Here is a 21656-nt window from a genome sequence, read left to right on the forward strand (position 1 = left end):
TAGGAAGAGAGAGTTGGTATCATTTATTACAGTAATAAATACAACTGAACAAGATACAGTTTTCCATGTATCCAACCACATCTAAATTCCCAGATCACTAATAGAACACCCCTGCTGAATTTTTCTGTGATGATTCAGGATCAATATGCCTTAAGATGATTTGAAACACTGAGAGATCATTAAGACTGTCCTTTTCTTTTTACAGATTAAGAAGGACATATTTCCATTGCTTATATAAATTGCTATTTACTGGAATACTCCAAGATATGACAATGCCTAATACCAGCTTAGTTTAAGTGAACCTACATCCTCCTGTCTCCAACAATGACTTAAGATGTCCACTTTATCACAGTGAAATCTCTGGTTCTAGCAAATAGGATGAGGCCACAAGATAAATGTTCACATGGCAAAACTAGTCCTGCCCATCTCCATGTCTACACTCATGCCTAACAGCTATTAATAGGCACAATGACTGGATGTGCAAGACCAGAGTGGGAATGCTTTGTACTCCCATGCTCTGTATCAGTCACATGATGCAGCTGTTTCTCCAACTTGGGTTCAATGTGTGGGGTTTGATTTTTTTTTTTTGGTAGGTTTTGGTTTTGTTGGTTCTATTTCGGTTTCTGGTTTGTGGTTTTGGGGTTTTTTTTGGGTTTTTTGTTTGTTTGTAAAAAATAAAAAAGCTTTACCTCTCAAAAAACCCCAAGAAGTTCATGTGATGTAGACCTTCAATAGGAAATTGAAAGAGGTTACAGGTATTTGCCACTTTTGGTTCCTGTGTGTAGAGCAGCTGGTCCCAGTGGAATAAAGGCAAGGATGAAGTAATCTCTTCTATAGATGACACAAAAAGGGATACTGCCACCAAAAGCAAAGTCTGCTCTGTAGCAGCTCAGTACAAACCATCGCAAGGAGCATTTTAGGGTGAGTGAGCTGAGAGCACAGCACAGGCACTGCAGTCATGTGGAAGCAGATGACAGGAGTGAAAGGATGAACGTTTGCAGTTCTCCAGCCCAGCTGTAGACCTCCTAAGAAAGCACATGCTTCAGGTTACATCAGGTCTAAGAGACATCCTCTACCAGGCAGTGACCCAGCCAGCAGCACCTCCATGACAGGCAAATCCGTATCCCTGTGGAAATGGCAGAAGACTGATTAATTTAATCACACACCCTTCCTAAGAAAAGATAGTAAGAGATAGTGAGGAGCAAAATTTGTACAAATGTACCAGTGTCTTCCTCCTTCTTTGGCAGAGAAAAGGAGGAGCAGATTCCATGTGTCCACCCCTCCCCTGATCACAGCAGTTAGTAGAAGGGGGGAGAAGGAGTTTTCTGCAAAGCCTGTGCCTTTGAGGCAGCAGAAGGGCAAGAGTTCAGTTTTACGACTCTTGGCCCCAACACAATTTACCATTTACAAACTAATCCTCCTCCGATCGAGAGCACAAGGCCTGCTAAAGCTCTCGTGTCCACTTCTCTGATTCTCCATTGTCCACACTGACAGGGAGAAGCCGAAGACCTAATCGGTGTGTAATTCAATCTCTGTCCAGGCTGTGTCACAGCACAATGCTGTGCTTGTAGTGCCATGGGGTAAGTCAGCCAGCTACTGTTATCCACCACAGCAGGTGTGAAGAATGTCACTCGGTCTGACTGTGTGTTGCCCCTCTGTCAAGGTCCGTTTCTGATACTATGTTCACTCACCACTTAAAGACTGGTTTTCCCTCTGGCAGCAAGCTATTTGTCAGCTCCATGGTAAAAGGGCACTTCCAGTATTTTTGACCCTGAACTGGGAATCCCTGCACAGCATAATATGGGCCTCATACAAAGTAAGCCCCTCTGCTCTCCAGATACTCAAAACATGGAGGCCTCCTAACAGGCTCTTTATTTCCTTAGTCTTAATCCAGCAATTAGTACATTATGACTTACTACACCCAAACTGCTTCACTCTGTTGTTCCTCACCAGACACGACACTGGACATTGCCACACATCTCTTGGGAATGGTTTAAATCCTAAAGCTCCTTAGTACCTAATTACATTTTAATCAGCAAGAGACAGATGCTTCAAAAAATTTTTAGTCACATGTAGGTGGTTAAAAATACCTGGAAAACCAAATTAAATGTGCTGCCACACTAAAACACAGATCTTGGGCCACTCTGAGAATGGCATTTGGTTTGTTTTTTTAGCAAAAATTTACTACTCCCCAAAGAATAGAAAATTGCATTTTCTATTCTTCTTGAGTCATACCACAGTGCAAGGAGTCTGAGGAAGAGGAGGACAGAGGCAGGAGGCAGGGCAACACCTGCCACTTCATCACCAGTGAAGCAGAGTGGGTGTGGGCATCACCCAGCCACACTACCGGGCAGATAAGGAGGCAGCGGGGAACTATTGCTGATACACCCACAGCAACACCAGGGAGCTGTAATTTACTCAAAGGGGCAAACATGTATGGATAGTAACAAGGAGCACATCAGGGGACGTCTTCCCCTCACACAGAGATACGTCACACACTCCTAACAGTTGTGTGCGATGTTTCTCTCCACGCAGAACAGTGACTTGTCCAAGGGATGTGAGAACAGAATGAGCACAGAAACACCCTATTTCTAATATATCTATTTCCTTAACAGCCTTGAGAATTTCATTCATGTAGAGTTTTGGTGCTATTTCTCCAATTCCTTAATTTTCATGCAGAAGCAAAACAAATAACAGGAATACCTGATGGAAGAGCTACACTGGGACAGAAATTGTACGGGGCTGTACCGGCAGTAGCTTTTTGTCCAAAAGAACAAACAACTGAAGTCAGCTGGATTGCCTGACCAGCCCAAGAAGTGGATAAACCAAAATGGAAACAATTTCCCTGCCACCACATAGATGATCTTAAATCAATATATTTGGCTGTCCAGAGTATTTCTATGTAATTTTATACAAGAGTTATGGTTACCAATCTTACCTAATCCTTTAAAGGGATGAAATACTTCGTCACACTTTCAAATTCTGTGAAGGCAGTGAGCAGATGAAGAAAGATGATCCAGCTTCTTACCACTTGTTACAGAAAAGTTCATAATATTCATTATTCAAAATATGAACTGGACATCTGTATTTACAATGTTTAACAAGTCTTGCTTAGTGCTGAAGCCAAGCTGCTCATTTCACCCATACTCTTCTACTATCATCATCGACGGCTGATTTCCAAACATGGCCAGACAGCAGTTTTCATGGCAGGGGTCATGAAACATTCTTGCATCCTGAATCAGGATTCAGCAATGCCATGTGCCAAGCCTTAGAAGCATGCAGAGCATTTGCAACTGAGCACCTGCGGAAATCCCATTTCCTGACAAAGAGAGGCCTCCAATATTCATGTTTTTCTCCTGCTCTTAGGCCATGCTGTAATGAAATATGGCCTGAATGATCCTTTTATAGCTATACAGGGAAATGTCCTTGCTTAGCATTTACCCGTCCTTATGGAGGTTCAGTGGAGACTTGGCTGAGCAATCAACAAAGACACACAGAGTGAAAAGTCTGGCTGATGGGATATGACCAAAACCACGCACAGAGCAGGGATACAAAGTGGACATGCAGGTTATCAGAGAAACTGGACAGACTCTGGTAACTTTATGGAATATAGGTAAGAGGACAGAACCCTAAGGAGTCACCTAAAATTAGGCGTAAATGCTGACAGTGACATATGCAGGCACAGCCAGGGTGCATGCTGATGGAAAGGGAGGCCAGGAGTGCTGTTGCCAGCAGCATGTGGATAATCAGAGAGTGCAGGACTGCACAGGAACTGCTGCTGAGTCAGTGACAACAGTCAATGGGGAGTAAGTTGAAGGCATGCAGGAAGGGACATGGCTGATTGTGACACTAATGATGGAAATGACTTTGAACAGGTTCTACTCTGAGACTCCTCGCTCTGCAAGGCACCCTCCCAAGGCACCCCTGCTGCAGTTCTGGTGCTTTTGTCCCTTACTCTAAGGTGCTTTTGTCCCTTTAAAGGCAGTATTCCCTTACTCCTGTGTCCTTGTCCTGTCCCCTTCACTCTAATCCTGGGTTGCTGCTGCTTTACCTCTGACATGGAGCTATCTGTGCCTCCTCCTCAAACTCTGGCTGCTACCTCCCCACCATCACATCTCTATATGCCCCCAGGTCATCCTCTCATCCTCCATTCCCCTGGCACTGTCTCCTGTCACTGCTTCATACCCCAGATTATCTCTGCTTTTGTTTTCTTCCCTCTGGCAGTGTGTGAATCCCAAGCTGTTACATGTAGCAGACCATTAGCCTGTACACCGTTCCGTGCCCAATGTCATTTTTGCTGGGCCACTCACTGAAGCTTTAAACCAGCAACTACAGAGACTGAACAACTGTGAAACACTACCAGCCCTTAAAATGTCTTGCACACCATCACATACCTATACCATAGCTTCAAGGAACAACACAGGTTTGGCAGTTTGGTGACCAATCATTTGTCTTGGCTCTGCTGGTCTTTAGTGGTCCGTCAGCCTCATTTTGGGAACCATAATCCATCATGGTACTGGGCAGGCTCAGTGGATGCAGAGTGACAGTGACTATTCCCTATTTCCACAAGGAAATGCTAGAACAACTTTTGTCTGATGGGTATAAAAATCAGGTCTCCATGGCACACTCCCTTTTCCTTCCTTCCTGCTGATGTGTCTTTCCTCTGGGTACTTCAGGGGACCTACCCCCTCCTCTTGGCCATGACAGCCTACATTCAAACAGCTGCTAGGGCTGGATGAAGCACCTGCTCTGGGCAACAGCAGCTGGAGTTCATTTTGGGTCCAAAGGGCCGAGGCCAAGCAGGCTGACTGCATGTGCATTAATCCAGTATCATCAACAACTCCACCAGCAACAGGTGCCTCTTTGAAGAGGGAGGGAAAAACTATTTGGGGAGGAATCAGAGCTTTATAAAGGACATTATGGGCCAAGTCCTCAGCTGGTACATGCACAGTGAAAGCATGTACTCTCTTGAAGTTATATGAGTAATGCTCACATATATGAGTAAAATATTTGGCCCACTCTCAGTGCTTCTTCTCTTTTTATTTTCCTAAGGATTTTTCACCTCCTCTCTTTGCTCTGCATTGATCTTACATCAATAAAGAAAACAAACTTTTCTGCCCCTTGCTTCAGACCAAACAGCTGAAAGTCAGAAGCTACATATACCAGATTTCAACATCCTCCTCTGCATAGGTAACACAATCTTACCGTTGCCTGACAAGATTTGTCCCTCAGTCTTGCTTGAGCTGTGGGGTCCAGATCATGAGCATGCATCAACTGGAACAAGGGTGATCCCATTCTGGAACAAATCAAACCAAAACAAAACCCATCAAGGTCCATTAAGAGAAAACTTTCAGCACAGGCAGCATAAGAATTGCCTTGTACTTGCTCAGGCCAGTGGTCCCTATAGGCCACTGCATAATTTCAATATATGACCACTGCAGGATGATGTGGGAAGAGTGCAAAAAAACCCTGACAGAAGCAGCTATTGGCCAAACTGGATCCAAGGAAAGTTTTATTCTTATTTCATTTTGCTGAAAAATTTTTTACCACCCAATACATACAAATCTCTTTTTTAAGTCCCTTTTAATACATTTCTGATAAATGCCTGTATTAATGAAAGCCTCTATATTTTCTTCTTTCCTGAGTCCTGCCATTCTGAGCTCCAAAGGTCATTTCTGTAAATCTGGTCTCACTCCTTGCAGTTACTCTTGTGCCTGTTCCTAGAGAACCTGGAAGCATTCTGGAGCCTGAGAATGGAGCTGGATTCACAAAAGCGGCACCACAGAGCACTGCCAAAAGCAACATGAGTAAAAACAGCCTTTCAAGTGTTGATGCACTATTAGAGGAAAATGTGACCTAACTGCAAGTTGGTTGTGTGAACCAGTCACAGCCTTTATAGCTTTGTATTCCAAAAATTATTTTCCTGAACTTTGTATCTTTTAATTCACGACTTTCCAAGATTCAGATTTAAGTCACTTTCCCCTTGAGACTATGTCTCAGCTTAAATTACAAAAAGAAGCCAAGTGGAGACAGTTGGATGAACAGAGCTGGTGGTAAGAACAGCACAGGCAGAAAAAACAGTCTCCAGTCCGTAACAGTTCCTGGCATCTCATCCACAAGCACACACGAGTATGAACCCTACTGTGTTGACTTGACTGTTTAAATAATTCTCCAAGAATTTCCCTTGACAAATACTGCAGTGCAGGCCAGGCAATGCCATTTCCTCACCAGTGATGGGACAGACACACAACCACACAGGAACATCCACTGCTAGAAATTCTAGCGGTATTCTCAGCTGCTGCAGACTCACGGATTCCCTTTGAGGCTTTAACCACAGTTCCAAAGGCAGAAAACACCAAAGCATGTACAAACATACACAGAAGGCAATATTGCACACTTGTGCATCAGGTTTGTCCGCATACATGCCTGAGGGATCCACAGGGCAATCACTCTGCACACTTAATACTGAGCAGTCAGGATACCTACACGTTACTGCCCTTCCCAGCCAAAGCAATAAAACACTGCAAGCATGTGACAGCACAGAGCTCTCCCTAACCCTCTGAATCCTCGCTGCGGTTGCTGTCACTGGGCACATTTCACGCAGGCCAGCTGCACGGGATTTATTCAACCAGTTTTGGAGTATCAAAGCTAACTTTTTTTTTTTTTTGTCTTTGCCCCAGGCAGGCACTTGGTATGCAGGATTTAAAACAGAGAACAAAATGTGCTGTGAAATTTGTAAATACTCAGTACAGTAATTTTTAAATTCTAAAAAAAGATAGCAACTGCAGTGGTTAAAAAATCAAAAAGTAAAGCATTTCACTACATCACTGTGAGTAGTGCCACTGTGACTTAAAGACCAGCCTAAATAACTTCCCAAGATTACTAATTAATGGTGCTGACTGCCTTGATAGGAGCCAAACATATTCTGAGTTTTATCGCATGATTTCAGTGAAATGAGGATAATGTCCAATTCAGCAAGTGCTCTGCATAAAGATACCGAAGTTGAAAAAAGAATTGTTTGAGCCCTGCAAGTTGGCACAAAAGACTTTGCCTGGGACATAGTGCCACAAACAGACTACAGTCTAATATGTATCGTTACAAGATTTTTTTAATGTATTTAAAGCTATTAAAATGGAATTAGGCAGAAAACTATAGGAAAAGAGGTACCCTAGGGAATCACAACACTTACACAATTTAGATGGCCTAGTAGAGGTGCTTTGAACAGAAAGTAGCAATAAAGGGTCATTTTTGACTGGAACTAGAGGAGGAATTATTTCATTGGAATTTAGCATTGCCTTTAAGGTCTATGACATTTCAGTGAAATTATCCACTTCTGCTTTGCCTGATTCACCACCATTGACTCCATATTAATAAAAAATTTAAAACAAACATTTAGCTGATGAATGTTCACATTAAAGTTACAAATAAAGAACCTTTTGACATTTTTTTCTCAAGCAATTTCCCTTAAACTTTGAAAGGATTCTTTTTTCACAAAAATTGTGAAAAGGGTTCATTTGGGGTTTTTTGGTGACTGCAAAAGCCAAAATATTTAGAGTCATTTCCTCTTCACCTGCAAACATTTCACACTCCTCTTACCACGTCTGTGGCTTTAATTTCTTCTCTCTCAAGCCAAGTAGCAACTAGCATTAGTCAAACCAGTTAACTCCCAGGAGTACCTCAACTTCAGAAGCAGGTGCTCTTGGTACTAGCAGGGACTATGAACATTTATTATCAGTAGCATGGAGGAGCAATAAATGGTTTCTGCATCTTCATCCCTTGCCCACAGTTTATTTCACAGAATTATTTCACAGGATATTCTGAGCTGGAAGGGACCCGAGTCCAGCTCTTCAGTGAATGGCCCACACAGGGATTGGTTTAATTAGCACAGCCTTGGTTTTATTAGCACCATGTTCTTACCAGTTGAACTAATCTTTTTACTTCTGCTAGCCCAGATATTCCGAGTATGTACAAAGTGCACCACCTTATGCTTACCTCAAAGAGGTAGGTCTAATGCTCCCTCAAGGGCCACCTGGGGTAATGCCTGGAAGGCATTACCTGCATCACTGATTTCAGATGGTACAGGCTGTGCAACAAAAAAAAAAAAAAGCCACTGCCTTTTTCAACATGTCAAGTCTTATTTTCTCATTTGTCCAAGAGTAAGTGCAGATTCTTACCTGCAGCTGTGGAAAGGAAGGTAGAGTAGAAAGGCAAGGCAAGGTATATAAATTAAGACAGACTTTAGGCAGTTTGGCATTGCACAACTCCCTTATGCAACTCGTTGCCTAGGGTGAGCCACATGTTTTCAGAAACTCCACAGAACTCCCTTAAATATGCTCCAGTGCTGAGGCTCAGTGGCTTCAACCTGCAATTAGTGACTGGACTTATGATACATCATGGACAGATTGCATGGATGAGCCTTAAGTTTGCTGACCTATGCTTTTTAAAATGTGACTTGAAATAACAATTACAGGATCTCAGAGGCAGATGAACCCTGACAATTTATTCAAACTTACTCCCAAGCACAGCCTTTTTATAAAAATCAAATGGGTGTATCAGCCAGTACCACTTCAAATCCACTTACAGCTTAAGTGTATTTATAAGAGAAAATGGTGACTGAAGGGCCAACACTGCTGGCCAGGCTGGAGCTTACTCAGACAGTCTGCCAGTCCTCTGCAGCCACCAGGCTGGGAGCACAGACAGCCCTCAGGCTCCAGCTCTCCCTGCTGCCTCTGCCCAAGACAAGCCATTGGCTTCCTGAGTGGTAGCAGAGGCTGGGCTCCTAAAGACACAGGTGAGCTGAGAAGCTGAGTCTGCACATCTAATAATTTTATAAATACAAGGAGAAAAGACATGGAGAGAGCAACTCAGTGTAAGTGATTCATCAACACTGAAAGTTGCACTGGAGAGAGTAATACGTGCTTAAGAGAAAATAGTGACGTACAGCTTCTAGACACGAGTTAAATAATGGCCACAGCTTAGTTTGACCTGCAGACCCATCATTAAGAAGCCTACACACATGTACACACAGTCACACAAACATGGCCACGTGCAACTGGACTTGAGATGGAATGTGAAAGCTGAAGGTGTCAAATGCAAACCAGGTCAGAGCAGGACAACAGTCACAGCCAGGAGTCTGGCAGTGCAGTTTGCTGAGATGCACTTACCTCTTCTAGGCTTGACTGACCACACACACAGACCCCAAACCCGCTTTTGGCATGAAGCCTTCTCAGTGGTCCAGAGAAGGAAGAGTGAAAGCAAAGGGAGAGGACAAGTCTGACTGACCACTGTTGTGACACAAGGTTAAAGATAAGTTTTTCTTATATTTTAGAAATTCTTACAAGCTAGTCTCCTGTGTTAGCTTTAGACACAGCATAGATATGCCTGTGGGCTATTGGCATATTCTGTTTGAAAGACAGATTTCAATCAGTACAGTTTCAAAGAATTCTATATATATTCCCTATATATTTTATATATATATATATATATAACCATGGTTTACATTATCCAGCATTTGTAAAGTTCCTTAAGGAAGAACTTCATTGCAAAAGAAGAAAGGCAATGAGCTTCTCAATATATGTGCTATGCAGACTTGAGTCAAGGAAGCCTACAGAAAGGAACCATCCGAGATAAAAGCCATATCAGAGGTACAAGGGGTTGCAACTTTATCAGGCTACTGATGCAAAGGGGGAAAACTCAATAAAGGCAAAAAAGACATGGCGCTTTCCAGTCATAAGAACATCCTTAAGCATCTCATCTGGCTTCAAACACTGCAGTAATCGATATTTTGCAAACACAAAAATATCAATGAGAGGAAAATCTTTGACTCTGGAAAAGGAAAGCAATTGAAAACTAAGGTTTGGAGTATTTGAGGTGAGTGCCAAAAGAAGACGTCCAAATTTAAATTTTACTTCCAAAATTACAGTTAATCCAAGTATTTTTCAAATAGGATTTCATTATGGTACTTCATGTTATTAAACTGAATATATACAAAATATGTATAGATCTGACACTGCATAGTAATTTTCAGCACCCATAACCCCAAAAAATAGGCTTCTGTCTGCTCTGTTTGATACCAAGACAGCTCTGACTTCAAAAGGTCTAGGCTTTTACTTTTGAGAAACCCTTTTTTTTTATCACTAAAACATGCTAATTTCACAGCACTACAACAAACTGGACCTTTCCATTTGCTCATTGACATACAGACAAAAAGCATTTTCCAGAATGTCCACCTCACAGCCGTGTCATAACACTGTTGCCTCCCAGGGCCATCTCATGTTTTGCTGATGACTACCTTAACTGAGAGACAGTTAAAAGAAGTTATATAGCTATGCCTACTTAAGTAGTAACCTCCCAAATTTCAGGCTTCTTTTTTAACTTTATGAGTCACATGGTGCAAAAAGGCAACAAAACAATTTTTGCCAGAAAAGCCAGAATTCTTGCTGGCTTTTCCTCTGTGGAAAAAGGAAGTAAAAAAGAGTGGGACTGGATAAAATAGTAAGGTGAAGCACCTGTTGAGAACAGAAAAGCATTAGAAAAATGGGTTAAGTGACTTCAAGTCCAATAAAAGCAATTGCAAATTCATGGGTGTTTGTATGAATAATTTTTAATTTCCTGCCAGAGAGCTTTGGTTTCACTTAATTACAAAACAAAGTGATGAATGAAGAAGGTTAATTCACGGGTACACATATCATACATTTATTTGTTTCTTACTTTTTCTCTCTGTTTCCATCATAGCTATTGATGGGCACTGAATGATCACATGAGAGAAAGTCTGGCAACATTACATGGACTATTTGCAAAGCACATGAAAAATCCATCAGAGCTAGAAAGAAGCTAACAGATGGTAGCTGGACAGAAGCAACAGCCCCAACTCTTACTACCTGTGGTGAAAGAATAAACAATATCAACTGCAGATTACAAAGTGCAGCCTAAAGAGCCTAACTTTAAATGAGAGATTCAAGGTACAAAAAGCCCAGACACAACTAAATGTTTGCAAGTAGGCTCACGAGAAAGGATATTTTGAGAGGATTGCTAAATCTCACTGACATTAACAGTCCTCTCTGCTGCACACTGCCAAAGAATAAAAAGGAGAGGGGGTGGAGAGGGGTGGGGAAGGTGTGGGTGTGCACATAGGAGAGTTTTTTTGCTGGAATTTTAATTGCAGTTCTGTATACCACACTGTGGTGGTTTGGCTTTCCACTCTGCCATGCACTTTCAACACACTTTAAAATGTGTTGTACCAGAATCATGCCAAATTCTAAAAGTTAAAATACATCTTTCATCAAGGCATGTGCCAGTCACCAACTCTATTTACATTTGTCATCAACCCTTTCCGCAATGACCTGCATATAACTATCTGTTCTTGCTTTCCCTCAGTCCAGATCACTCAGTGTCCAACCATCTTCACCCCAACTTCAGTTCACCGAAGAAATGCATAAAGTACCTTCATATTTCAGGACTTAATGGGAATAAGGTTCTAATACAGATTCACTTGTATCACAGTCACATGTAGACATTGTTACTCCAAGAAGGTAATAACATCTCTGCAGCACACAGTCTGGGAGAGAGTCACCACCACCTTCCCTTCAGTTTAGGACAGGTGAGGAAAAAAAGCAAACTGTCTTAAAAGCAGCCTCACCTGCTAGCAGGCAGCTATGCTGTGCTGAAATGTTGTAACTAAGAAACTGAACAAAGCACTTGTTCCCCAGGATACGGCATTTCTTGAAAACTGAGACTTGAGATCACAAGTTTTTTGAAACGGATGATACTTTCCTCAGTCCAGATACAATCAGCATGTGACATCACCTCATCCTACATAGCAAGAATCCCTATATTACTTTGTAATAGAATTTTTCCATAATACATTTGATAACAGCACAAATCATGTGAATTTCCTTTAGTTCTACGAAGCACAAAGCAAAATAAATTGAATAGTGTTCTCATAGAAAGAGGGGTTAAGGGATGTATGGAGATTAAGGAATTTTAGTCAATTTTCAGATCAGCTCCACATAGAATACATGGCCTTAAGCAATGCTTTTGTGTATTAGCTCTCCATCACTCAAATGGGATAATTTATTATTGTTTTGCAGAGGACTGAAGTCCACTAATATAGACACAAGCTTCTATGAACTGATATGCTCAGAAATTATTGTCATGAACACCCACTTAGCACAGCACAACTACAAACTTTTCTGCAGGGACACGAGCTAACTTGCTTTCTGTTGCAATTTCACACTTCGAATTATTCGGACTGGCCAAAGAAAGGAGCTTATCAAGCATTTATTTCCACTGGGATGTCAATGCATACACACACAGGCACCACCATACTTGCTCTTCCTCTTCTGAGGCAGTCAAAGGATTATTCTGGAATAATAAAACACTAGCAACTATTTTAATGGCTAAAACAAGGACAGTTGGAATGGGAAGAGCTAAAAGGTAACTGTTAGAAGTACATCGTCCCTAGGAGCTCCAGTGAAAAAGAGGACCCTTACTGAAAACAAGTGTCTTGTCAATGAATTTGTTGAAACTAAATGAAACAATTAATTTAGGCACTTACTTTAGCCTTGCAAACATTGGATGTATACTTTACGCTCATGCAATTTTATTCAAATGCCTAAAGTAAGCAAATGCTTAAACATGGTTAGGTTTTTTTAAGGGAAACTTCTAATTTAAATACAGCATGAAGAGTGAGAATGAAAAAATGGATAATTACGGTAAACAAAGAGGGCTGAATAGCATATGAGATGGAAGCGCTGAACTAGAATTACTTAAGTTTCTCATGAGCAATGTTCTCACATCTTTACATGACTACTCTCAGATCATGCGTGCTCTGCTCTAGGTAGTCAGATCCAATAACAATTAAAACACGCAATGGAATAACGATTCTGCCCTTAGCATCCTGCGTTTGTGGGGAAGTGGGGTAATCTGCTAGAAAAATATTCCACAGAATGGCATATAACATTGAGCTTACTAAACAAAGTCACTGAACAGAATATTAGCAATTTTGAAAGGTGTTGAGATTACTCATATTTCCACTCCACTGTTTTGAATCTATTAAAGGTAAATAAATGCTCAAGCAACAACATGCTGAGCTCCATCCATACGGTAAAGCAGCTGAAAAAGTCAGAAACATGTATTTTGAAGTTACTGTACAAACCAAGGATTATCAGTTACTAAAATACTGAAGATGGTTTACACTGCCTAGGTAGGACCAACATTTTTAGTGTTAAATCAAAAAAGCTACAGAATTTACCCTGTAGCAAAGACAGACATTCCCAGACTAAGTTCCCAGGATTTTTCACACCTTGGTCCCTCCCCAGGACTGCCTCTGCCTGTGTGCTCCCCCCAGCCACTCCAGCCTTGGCCTGGCCTCACCGCACTCTCACACGCAGCAGCTGGTACTGGAGGTGCTGAATGTGACTGCCCACAAATGGGCTCAGCTCTTACATTGGAAGAGTTTTATCCATGGCATTGCTGTCCCATAAAGAGAAGGTGTTAGAGACAGGGAGCAAAGAAGAGCCACTACCAGCTTACACTGGTTTGAACGCTGGCTCTGCACAGCTCTGATGGTGAGGAGAACGAAAGGCAGCAGCTGTGACTATGCCAAGAACCAAACTGAGGGAGCTATAGCATCTTCATCTGCTGGTTCCCTCAATATGTATGTGCAACACACCACAACTTTTGTCTCTTGGACGCAACTCTGTTTTGGAGTACCTGTAACTGTGTATCAAGGAGGCTTGAAGCCTGCCTAAGAGGGGTAAGGAACGAGGATGTGCATTTCTTAAGTTCTGCTTCTGATTGCATTCCCTGCTTTCATCTATTACCCTGCTTAAATATGAAATACATTCATTTCAGTTATGTTGCTCTGTTTAGAGGGGAAAAAATGAAGAAACGTCAAACACACAAGTTTATGTTTTTCTCTTATATTTTTATGGTATCTTGAAACACCGCAAACCTGTGACACATACACATGTGCAACCATAAACCATTCAAGAGAAAGTACACCCTGGAATGTTTTATTAAGAACATTCATCGCAGGATCTGCATAATCCTTGCTTCCTGAAATCACTCACTGATGTTTCTGACGACAGGACAGGACAGTCAAGATTCAGTGTTTTATAACCACTTCCTCAGAGCAAGTGTGCGGCATGACTTCAAATGGAGCACAGGTTAATACGTCTACTTTGCAGTTAAAGTAAGTATTTTATGTCGATCATTAACTATTTAGGCTGTTCACAAACGGGCAGTGGAGCGAGCGGCTCGGCCGGCACCTGCCCACTGCCGTGCGCACCGCCTGCCCACGGGCACGCAGGAAATGGCAGCACCCGCCGGCCCCCCCGCATCCGCATCCTCCTTCTCCTCCTCCTCCCCCGGCGAGGGCGGGCGGGCGCCGGGGAGCGCGGCGAGGTGTGTCCCAGGTGCCCGGGCTATATGAGGCGACGCGGCGGGGCGGCGCGGCGGCCCCATGGCGGCGCCGGCCATGGCCGAGCCGCGCTCCAAGCGGCCCCGCGTCACCCTGCCCGCCTGCCCCGCGCACCGCCCGCTGCCCGCCAGCCGCGTCCGCCACGGCTTCCCCGCCGCCGTGGAGGAGGCGCTCTGCGGCGTCACCGGCGCCCAGCTGGAGCTCCACTACTGCCTGCAGGCGCTGGTAAGGGCGGCGGGGCGCGGACGGGCACGGGAGGCGGACGGGGCCGCGGCGTGGGACCCCCCCTCTCGCCCTGGCCGGGCAGCCACCGGCGGCGGGGTGAGGAGGGTCTCGGAGTCGGGAAGGGTCGGCGGAGCGGTGTCTGTTCCCAGACCCAGGGCATTTGGGGACTCTCCTGTCAGAGCCGCTGCTGCCCCTGCGCCGACACGGCCACAAAAACAACGACGAAGGTCTGGAACACGCGGGCGACGAAACGAGCGCTCGTGTGTTTTTGGGTAATTCACAGAGAGAGTTTTGCCTGTGGAAAGAGGGACAGGAACAGAGAATGCTAACAGCTCTGGAGTATGACTCTTGAGTGACTGTTCCCCCTCCAAACTTCGTATGTAAAATAGTTGTGCGTGGTTAACTGTAGTTTGTGAACGTCGCTGCCGGCTTAGGGTTTTCTGCTCCACAGCATGAACTTTAGGCATGAAATCAAAAAAGTTATCTCTGACACCATGTAACATGCATGCCAAAATTACTTCCGGCTACCTATCAAATGTTAAGGCAACATATATTTTAACACAGCCATTAAAATATAAAAATCAGAATTATCGATGCCATACCTTCTGATGCCAAGCATCCACTGGGAAACAGCACAAACTATACTGAATGTATCCCCAAGAGCCTTCAATTGAGTTTGGTGTCAGGTATTAGTTCAATAAAAATTTAAGTATGCAGTAAAACCTCTACCTGCTAAGCCTGTAGATTAAAAAAAAATTCTAGTGATTGGCAGTGGGATGGGATGGAGAAAGCTCAATTAACTGTTTAGGATGCTTACATTTCTGGACTTGATTTATCCACAGTCAATTTCTAATTATGGACATAAAAGATTTACCTTAACAGTTAAGCAGACATGTTGACTTGTGCTCCACTTGAAGTCATGCCTCACACTGGCACTGAGAAACTGATTATAAAACACTGAATCTTGACTATCCTGTCAACAGAAACATCAATGAGCGACTTCAGGAAACAAGGGTTACGCAAACTATGGCAGTGAATGTTCTTAATAAAACATTCCAGTGTGTACTTTCTCTTGAAGGGTTTGTGGTCACACGTGTACATGTGTCACAGGTTTTGATTGTCTCAAAATGGCCATATAAATAGAAGAAATAAACAAACTTGTGTGTTTAACATTTACTTTTTTTCTAAACAGAGCAACATAACTGAAATGAATGTATTTCATATTTAAGCAGGGTAACAGATGAAAGCAGGGAATGCAATCAGAAGCAGAACTTAAGAAATGCACATCCTCGTTCCTTACCCCTCTTAGACAGGCTTCAAGCCTCCTTGATACACAGTCACAGGTACTCCAAAACAGAGTTGCGTCCAAGAGACAAAAGCTGTGGTGTGTTGCACATACATATTTAAGGAACCAGCAGATGAAGATGCTGTAGCTCCCTCAGTTTGGTTCTTGGCATAGTCACAGCTGCTGCCTCTCATTCTCCTCACCATCAGAGCCAGTGTTCAAACCAGTGTAAGCTGGTGGCTCTCCTTTGCTCCCTGTTTCTAATATATTCTCTTTATGGGACAGCAATGCCATGAATAAAACTCTTCTAATGTAAGAGCTGATAGGTCTGTTAGCACAGTTAAATATGGCAGTGGTTAAAGTTGTTGTTTTCCCATACAGAACAGAACAAGGCCTGCAGTGGGTTTAGGGTTTTAATGCTTCTGAAATCATAGAATTGCCTGAGCTGGAAAGGACCTCCAAGATCATCTAATGCCATGCCAGGGACACCTTCCACTAGACCAGCTTGCTCAGAGCTCCAGTCTGACACATCAGGGATGGGGCACCCATAGCTTTCCTGGGCAGTTTGTTCCAGTGCCTCACTACCTTCACAGTAAAGAATTTCTTACTAATATGTAAACTAAACCTGCCATTTTTTCAGTTTGAAGCCATTCCCCCTTGTCCTGTCACTACCTGCTGTCTCCATCTCTCTTGTAGGCTCCTTTCAGGTATTGGAAGGCAACAGTTAGGTAACCCTGAAGCTTTCTCTTTTCCAGGCAGAACAATCCTAATTCTCTGAGCCTTTTCTCATAGGAAAAATTTTAATCAACTTGGGGGCCCTCCTCTGGACTTGCTCCAATAGGTCAATGTCCTTCCTGACATGCCTTCCTAGGCATGAGCTACGTATAGTGAAGGTGTATACAGAACAGTTAAGTAGCAGTATTCATTATTTTGGAATAACATCCATAATGAAGCTGATAAATAGATACAAAGTTGTGCTTGTTCGCTTTTTGGTATTTACATCATCTTTCTCATACCTTTGAAAGCTAACTGGAATGCTGACCTGCAGGGATAAATTTTATGTTCCCTGTGCTGCGAGTATGTTTAAAAAACAAAACAAAAACCCTAGACAAAACACAGTTACAAAACACACACATGCTAACCACTCATAAATAAAACATTTTGAGGATCTCTGACTGCTACAGAGAGAGTAACATCAGTACTACAGTTGCCTATCCAGTATTGCAGGGCAGGAGTTCTAGTAGAAGTACAGACATTTTTCATTTCAGGCCATAACTACTTACTTCATTTATTGTAGAAATTTGTAACCTTTGGATTAAGGTCTCCAAAGTTCTAATAAAGCCACGTTCTTCTGCAAATGAGTCCCATCTCCAGCAAATCTTAACGCTCTTCTTTTGTGTGCTTAGGGTGAATATTTTGATCAGTCGCATGTGGCTCTACCAAATATTTCAAAGTTCTTCTTGCATCAAGCTCTGGAAGAGAGAAAAGCCGCAGAGGCATTGATGAAGTATCAGCAAGAAAGAGGAGGCCACTACTGTTCTAAAACCATCCAGGTGGGTAGTAGACAGCAAGCTTTCAAGCAGCTGCAGTCCATTTACCTTATCGAATTACATTGTTGGTACTTCAGATCTCTGCATTCATCCATTATGAGATTTCCAGATATAATGTACCTGACATATTAGTGTACACGGTTTTGTTCTTGATTGTGATGCTTAGCCCTAACATACAGACATACAGCCCTAACACTATGTGGTTGCATTCTAGCCCAAAAGAATATGAACAGTGTTCTCCTTTCCTTTTACTCAGCTGGACACTGATGTTTCCAGTGTGCTGTAACAGATTACGAGACTCCTTAAACTGTGCTGAAACAGCCCACTTGTCTCCTTCACACTAAGTAGAAGCCTAGACATGATTAGCACGTAAGAAAGGTGGTAAGGAAGGAGGTAGAAGAAGCATCGAGCTTGAGGCAGTAGTTGATTTGCTAAAGCACAGCTCAGGACAGAATGTGAACTACAGACTTAACTTGGGCTTGCACAGGTGCACAGTTGCAAAAGAATAACTCGAAGTTTTCAGGGAAAAAAATAACCCACCTCATTTATTTAAGACCAAGGGGCTGATTCTCCTCTACCAAATTAGTTTTCTGTAAGTAGTTAATACAGAATGCTCTTCTTTGGTCCATCATAGAAGTTGTTAAGCTGTAGAAAGTAAAAAGACCATTGTGAAAATCTTTCTAAATAGTCAGTTTGAAATGGAAAAGATCTTAGGGTGGCCTTTCAGTACTTAAAGGACACCTACAGGAAATAGAGGGAGGGACTCTTTCTCAGGGAGTGCAGTGATAGGATTACGGGCAAGAATTTTTAACTGAAAGAGGGTGGATTTAGATTAGGAAGAACCTCTTTACTATGAGGGTGGTGAGACACTAGAACAAGTTGCCCAGAGTAGTGGTGAATGGCCCATCCCTGAGAGTGTTCAAGACCAGGCTGGATGGGGCTTTGAGCAGCCTCGTCAAGTGAAAGGTGTTCCTGCCCACAGCAGGGGATTGGAAAGAGATGCTTTTTTAACGTCCATTCCAACCCCAGCCATTCTATAATTGGGTTTCCTGGGGTAAGAATGCTCCTCAGACATAGCTGCTGCTATCTAAATCCATTCCTTGAAAAAGTGCTTGGGCCCTGCTACCTGTGTGTGTTCACAGCCATGGCACTCTGTAAAAAATAGATGCTCCAAACTAGGAGTTGTTGCAAAATCCTAGTACAACTTGTTTGGAGCACCAGATTAAGTTGCAGGAAACCACTGATGAATACAGTAAGATCAACTGTTCTAAATAAATATAATTCTGTCTTTGTTTTTAGAAACCAAACTGTGATTATGCAGTTGGTCTGATGAAAGCCCTGGAATTAGCAATGGTACAGTGGAAAACTATGCTTCGGTATTTTGAAGAGCTTTATGCCCTGAGTGTTGAAAATGCAGACCCTCATAGTGCAAGCACTATGAAGAAGCAATTTATTGCGCCCAAAATCCGGAAGATCAAGCTAATGGGAGACCTACTCACCAATGCTCGCAGGCTTGACTGTTCCCAAGATGGCAGAAATAGTCTTGGGGATTACTTCATGGACCGGTTGCAGAAGGAGTTCAGAACAAGCATAGAGCCAGAGTCTAGTGATCACTGCAGCCCCTGCCCACCTCTGCAGCAGTGCACAGGAGCTGCAGAAGGTCTGAAGCGACCCCAGAGAGAATCTTCCCAGCACAGAAATGGCATAGGGCCAATATATGCAACTATACACTGCACTACGATGCTGCCACAGTGTAACGATGGGACAGGAGCAAAAGTGAAGCAGGGCAGGGAGGGCCTTTAATGCTGTGGCTGCTACGGGGCAGCTCCTAAGGCAAACCTTTACAGAGGGTGGAGTTGGGACCAGAACTCAGGAGACATGATCCTGTATCACTCCTGTCTTACACCCTGCCCCCTCATCCTCTGTTGAGTCAAAATCTTGCCTATACCATTATTTTGTTTAAATGATAGCAAGGTTGCCAGCTACCTAGATTGTCAGCAGTAGTCACACTTAATCTATGCAATTCTTCCTAGAAGCCAAAAGCTTTTAAGCTTCTTTTCTGTTTTAAATGATTAACAGGATTATTTAGTGCAAATTTTTAACAGTATATATAATTTTTATTAAAAAAAAAAGAAACCACTGCAGCTTTAGTACAAGGAAACTTTTATGTGGCAGGAAATCCAAATATTTAGTTTTATATTCCTGAATATTTTATATTCCTGAATATATATATATTAGATATTTTACATTACTAACAAGTATACTAGCATAATGAACTTGTTTTTAAAAGGACTTGGTTTAAAACAAAGTTTTCTTCTTTCTATCATAGTAGCAATTTAAATAAGTAGTCAAAATAATTTACGTATCAGGATGAATAATTTACTTCTTTGGGATGAAGGATGCAAACATTTCGTCAACACTGAGAATAAGAAAACATGCTGGTTTTCTCTACAGTTATGTGCCTAGTTGGCTTTTCTCATTGTCAGAAAACAGATGAGAGATAAATTAGGAGTTTTCATTAGCTGAGATCGTTACAGGTTCTACTGGATATTTTGCAAGTGTCACTGAAGACACCAGCTCTAGGGCTCTGTCCAGACTTAACCTAGGATGGTTGCTTTAGTTTTCATACAGACCCCTATTTCAGCTAGCTCAGTTATGGTATTACTGTGGTATTCCTGCTATTTCTTGTATTCCCTATTTGGTCCCAAGTAGAGGCATAAGATCCTAACGAAAAAGCAGCACACTTAACTAGTATTGCATCAGAGAGAGTGGCCACTCATTAGTTTTGCCTTTCAGTTGGGACAGTATTAGCCAGTTTGGTTAAAGTTCAGAAGTTCAGAGGTGTCCAAATTCTTTTCCTTCGTCTCCTGCAGGAGTGCCTTGCTTTTTGTACCCTGGCTCCCAAGGTCACTTAAGAAGAGCAACTGGCTAGATCAGCTGCCTGCAGCTAGGGGTTTTTTTTTTGTTGCTATACACAATATCTTTTATGAAATTGATTCATTAAAAGATTGTCTCACACTTTCATGTAATACTGTAAGTGATACTCCTATTCTTGAAAATAAATTCAGTTCAATGTTACAAATGGTTCTTTGCCTCTCCATTTTATTCCTCAATTCACCAGCCAAGTATGCTGGTATTATTCTCCAAGAGATTTTGCATATGTATACAAAACTTCACCAGTATTTTTCTTCATCCGAGAAAGTTGGATGGAAGAGTATGCCACAGAGTGAAAATAAATGCCAGAAAACTTCATTACTACAAAAACACTGCACAATGAAACATTTTCAGTAAACTCTGCTGTTTATACACAGCTGCAGTTGAATAGCAATTTCTGCAAAGCCCACCTACTTTCTGTTGTTGGTGTAACAGGAGACAGACAATTACAATGTAGATGCTTTCCCAATCTTTTTGTTAATGGGATTCAACATTGGTGGAGGGGGGACACACAACCACTCTAAAACAACCCCTGTATTCATCTATAAGAGTACCACAATGTGCCAGAAGAATGGCTCAAAGCACTTTTACCAACATGCTGGATTTGCCGATGTTGAGATGGCTGCTCTCTAAAACAGCAGCAGTTTAAAAGCTATTTCCATCTGGGCTAGATTCCATCACCCATTCTCATGCTGAGCATACCTTATTCAACAATTAGTTCCACTGACTGCAACTCAACATGAATAAGAGCAATGGAATCCGTCCCTCTCAGTATTAAAATACAGCTCACTAAGTGTGAACAGAGCAAAGCTACTAACTGAAGTATAAAACTGGTGCCATATAAAACCCCTTCAAACACTACTGGTAATGTTTGACCTACTTCTACAACGACCTTCTCCTTTAAGAGTTGGTACCTTCTGAAATGTAGGTACAGCCTCCTTGATGGTTTCCTGCACTTAAGACTGTCTTTTACCTTAAGCAAATTCCAACATAACAACCTAACACCGAAATTTTTCAAAGCAAGACTTACCTCTTATTTTTCTGTGAAATACTACCATGTCCATTTCTCAGGCTTCTCATACTCATCTTCCAGCCAAATGTATCCACAGATTCTCAGAACTGAGGTCTCTCTCTCTCCCTTTTCCAAAATTCACTTTCCGGGCCCTCTGCCTGAAAAGACAGATAAACTCACAATCAGCTATTTTCCCAGTCTCTATCTTTCTGAAAAAGAAAAGAGAAA

The 21656-nt window shown here is 42.4% G+C and overlaps 1 protein-coding gene and 1 long non-coding RNA gene across 4 annotated transcripts in view; one reads left to right on the forward strand and one right to left on the reverse strand.

The window, feature by feature from the left end:
• The window catches only part of LOC116788173, a 24156-nt gene continuing 2500 nt past the window's right edge, over nucleotides 1-21656 (reverse strand). The window contains exons 3-7 of one of the 3 annotated variants that reach the window (XR_004357559.1): nucleotides 21447-21633; nucleotides 5206-5296; nucleotides 4395-4557; nucleotides 2939-3030; nucleotides 1-1126 (exon numbers count right to left, since the gene is read on the reverse strand). This is a non-coding gene — a long non-coding RNA (uncharacterized LOC116788173). Of the gene's footprint in view, nucleotides 1127-2938; nucleotides 3031-4394; nucleotides 4558-5205; nucleotides 5297-17215; nucleotides 17405-21446; nucleotides 21634-21656 lie in introns of all 3 variants that reach the window. The other 2 variants (XR_004357560.1, XR_004357558.1) reach the window with 2 other exon arrangements.
• Nucleotides 14410-20560, forward strand: LOC116788171 (ferritin light chain-like). Its single transcript, XM_032690698.1, has 3 exons — nucleotides 14410-14647; nucleotides 17339-17485; nucleotides 18782-20560. Exons 1-3 carry the CDS (start codon nucleotides 14465-14467, stop codon nucleotides 19283-19285), a joined length of 834 nt encoding a protein of 277 aa, XP_032546589.1. The 5' UTR covers nucleotides 14410-14464; the 3' UTR covers nucleotides 19286-20560.

Source organism: Chiroxiphia lanceolata, chromosome 6, assembly GCF_009829145.1.
Source record: "Chiroxiphia lanceolata isolate bChiLan1 chromosome 6, bChiLan1.pri, whole genome shotgun sequence".
In the NCBI taxonomy this organism is placed as follows: Eukaryota; Metazoa; Chordata; class Aves; order Passeriformes; family Pipridae; genus Chiroxiphia; species Chiroxiphia lanceolata.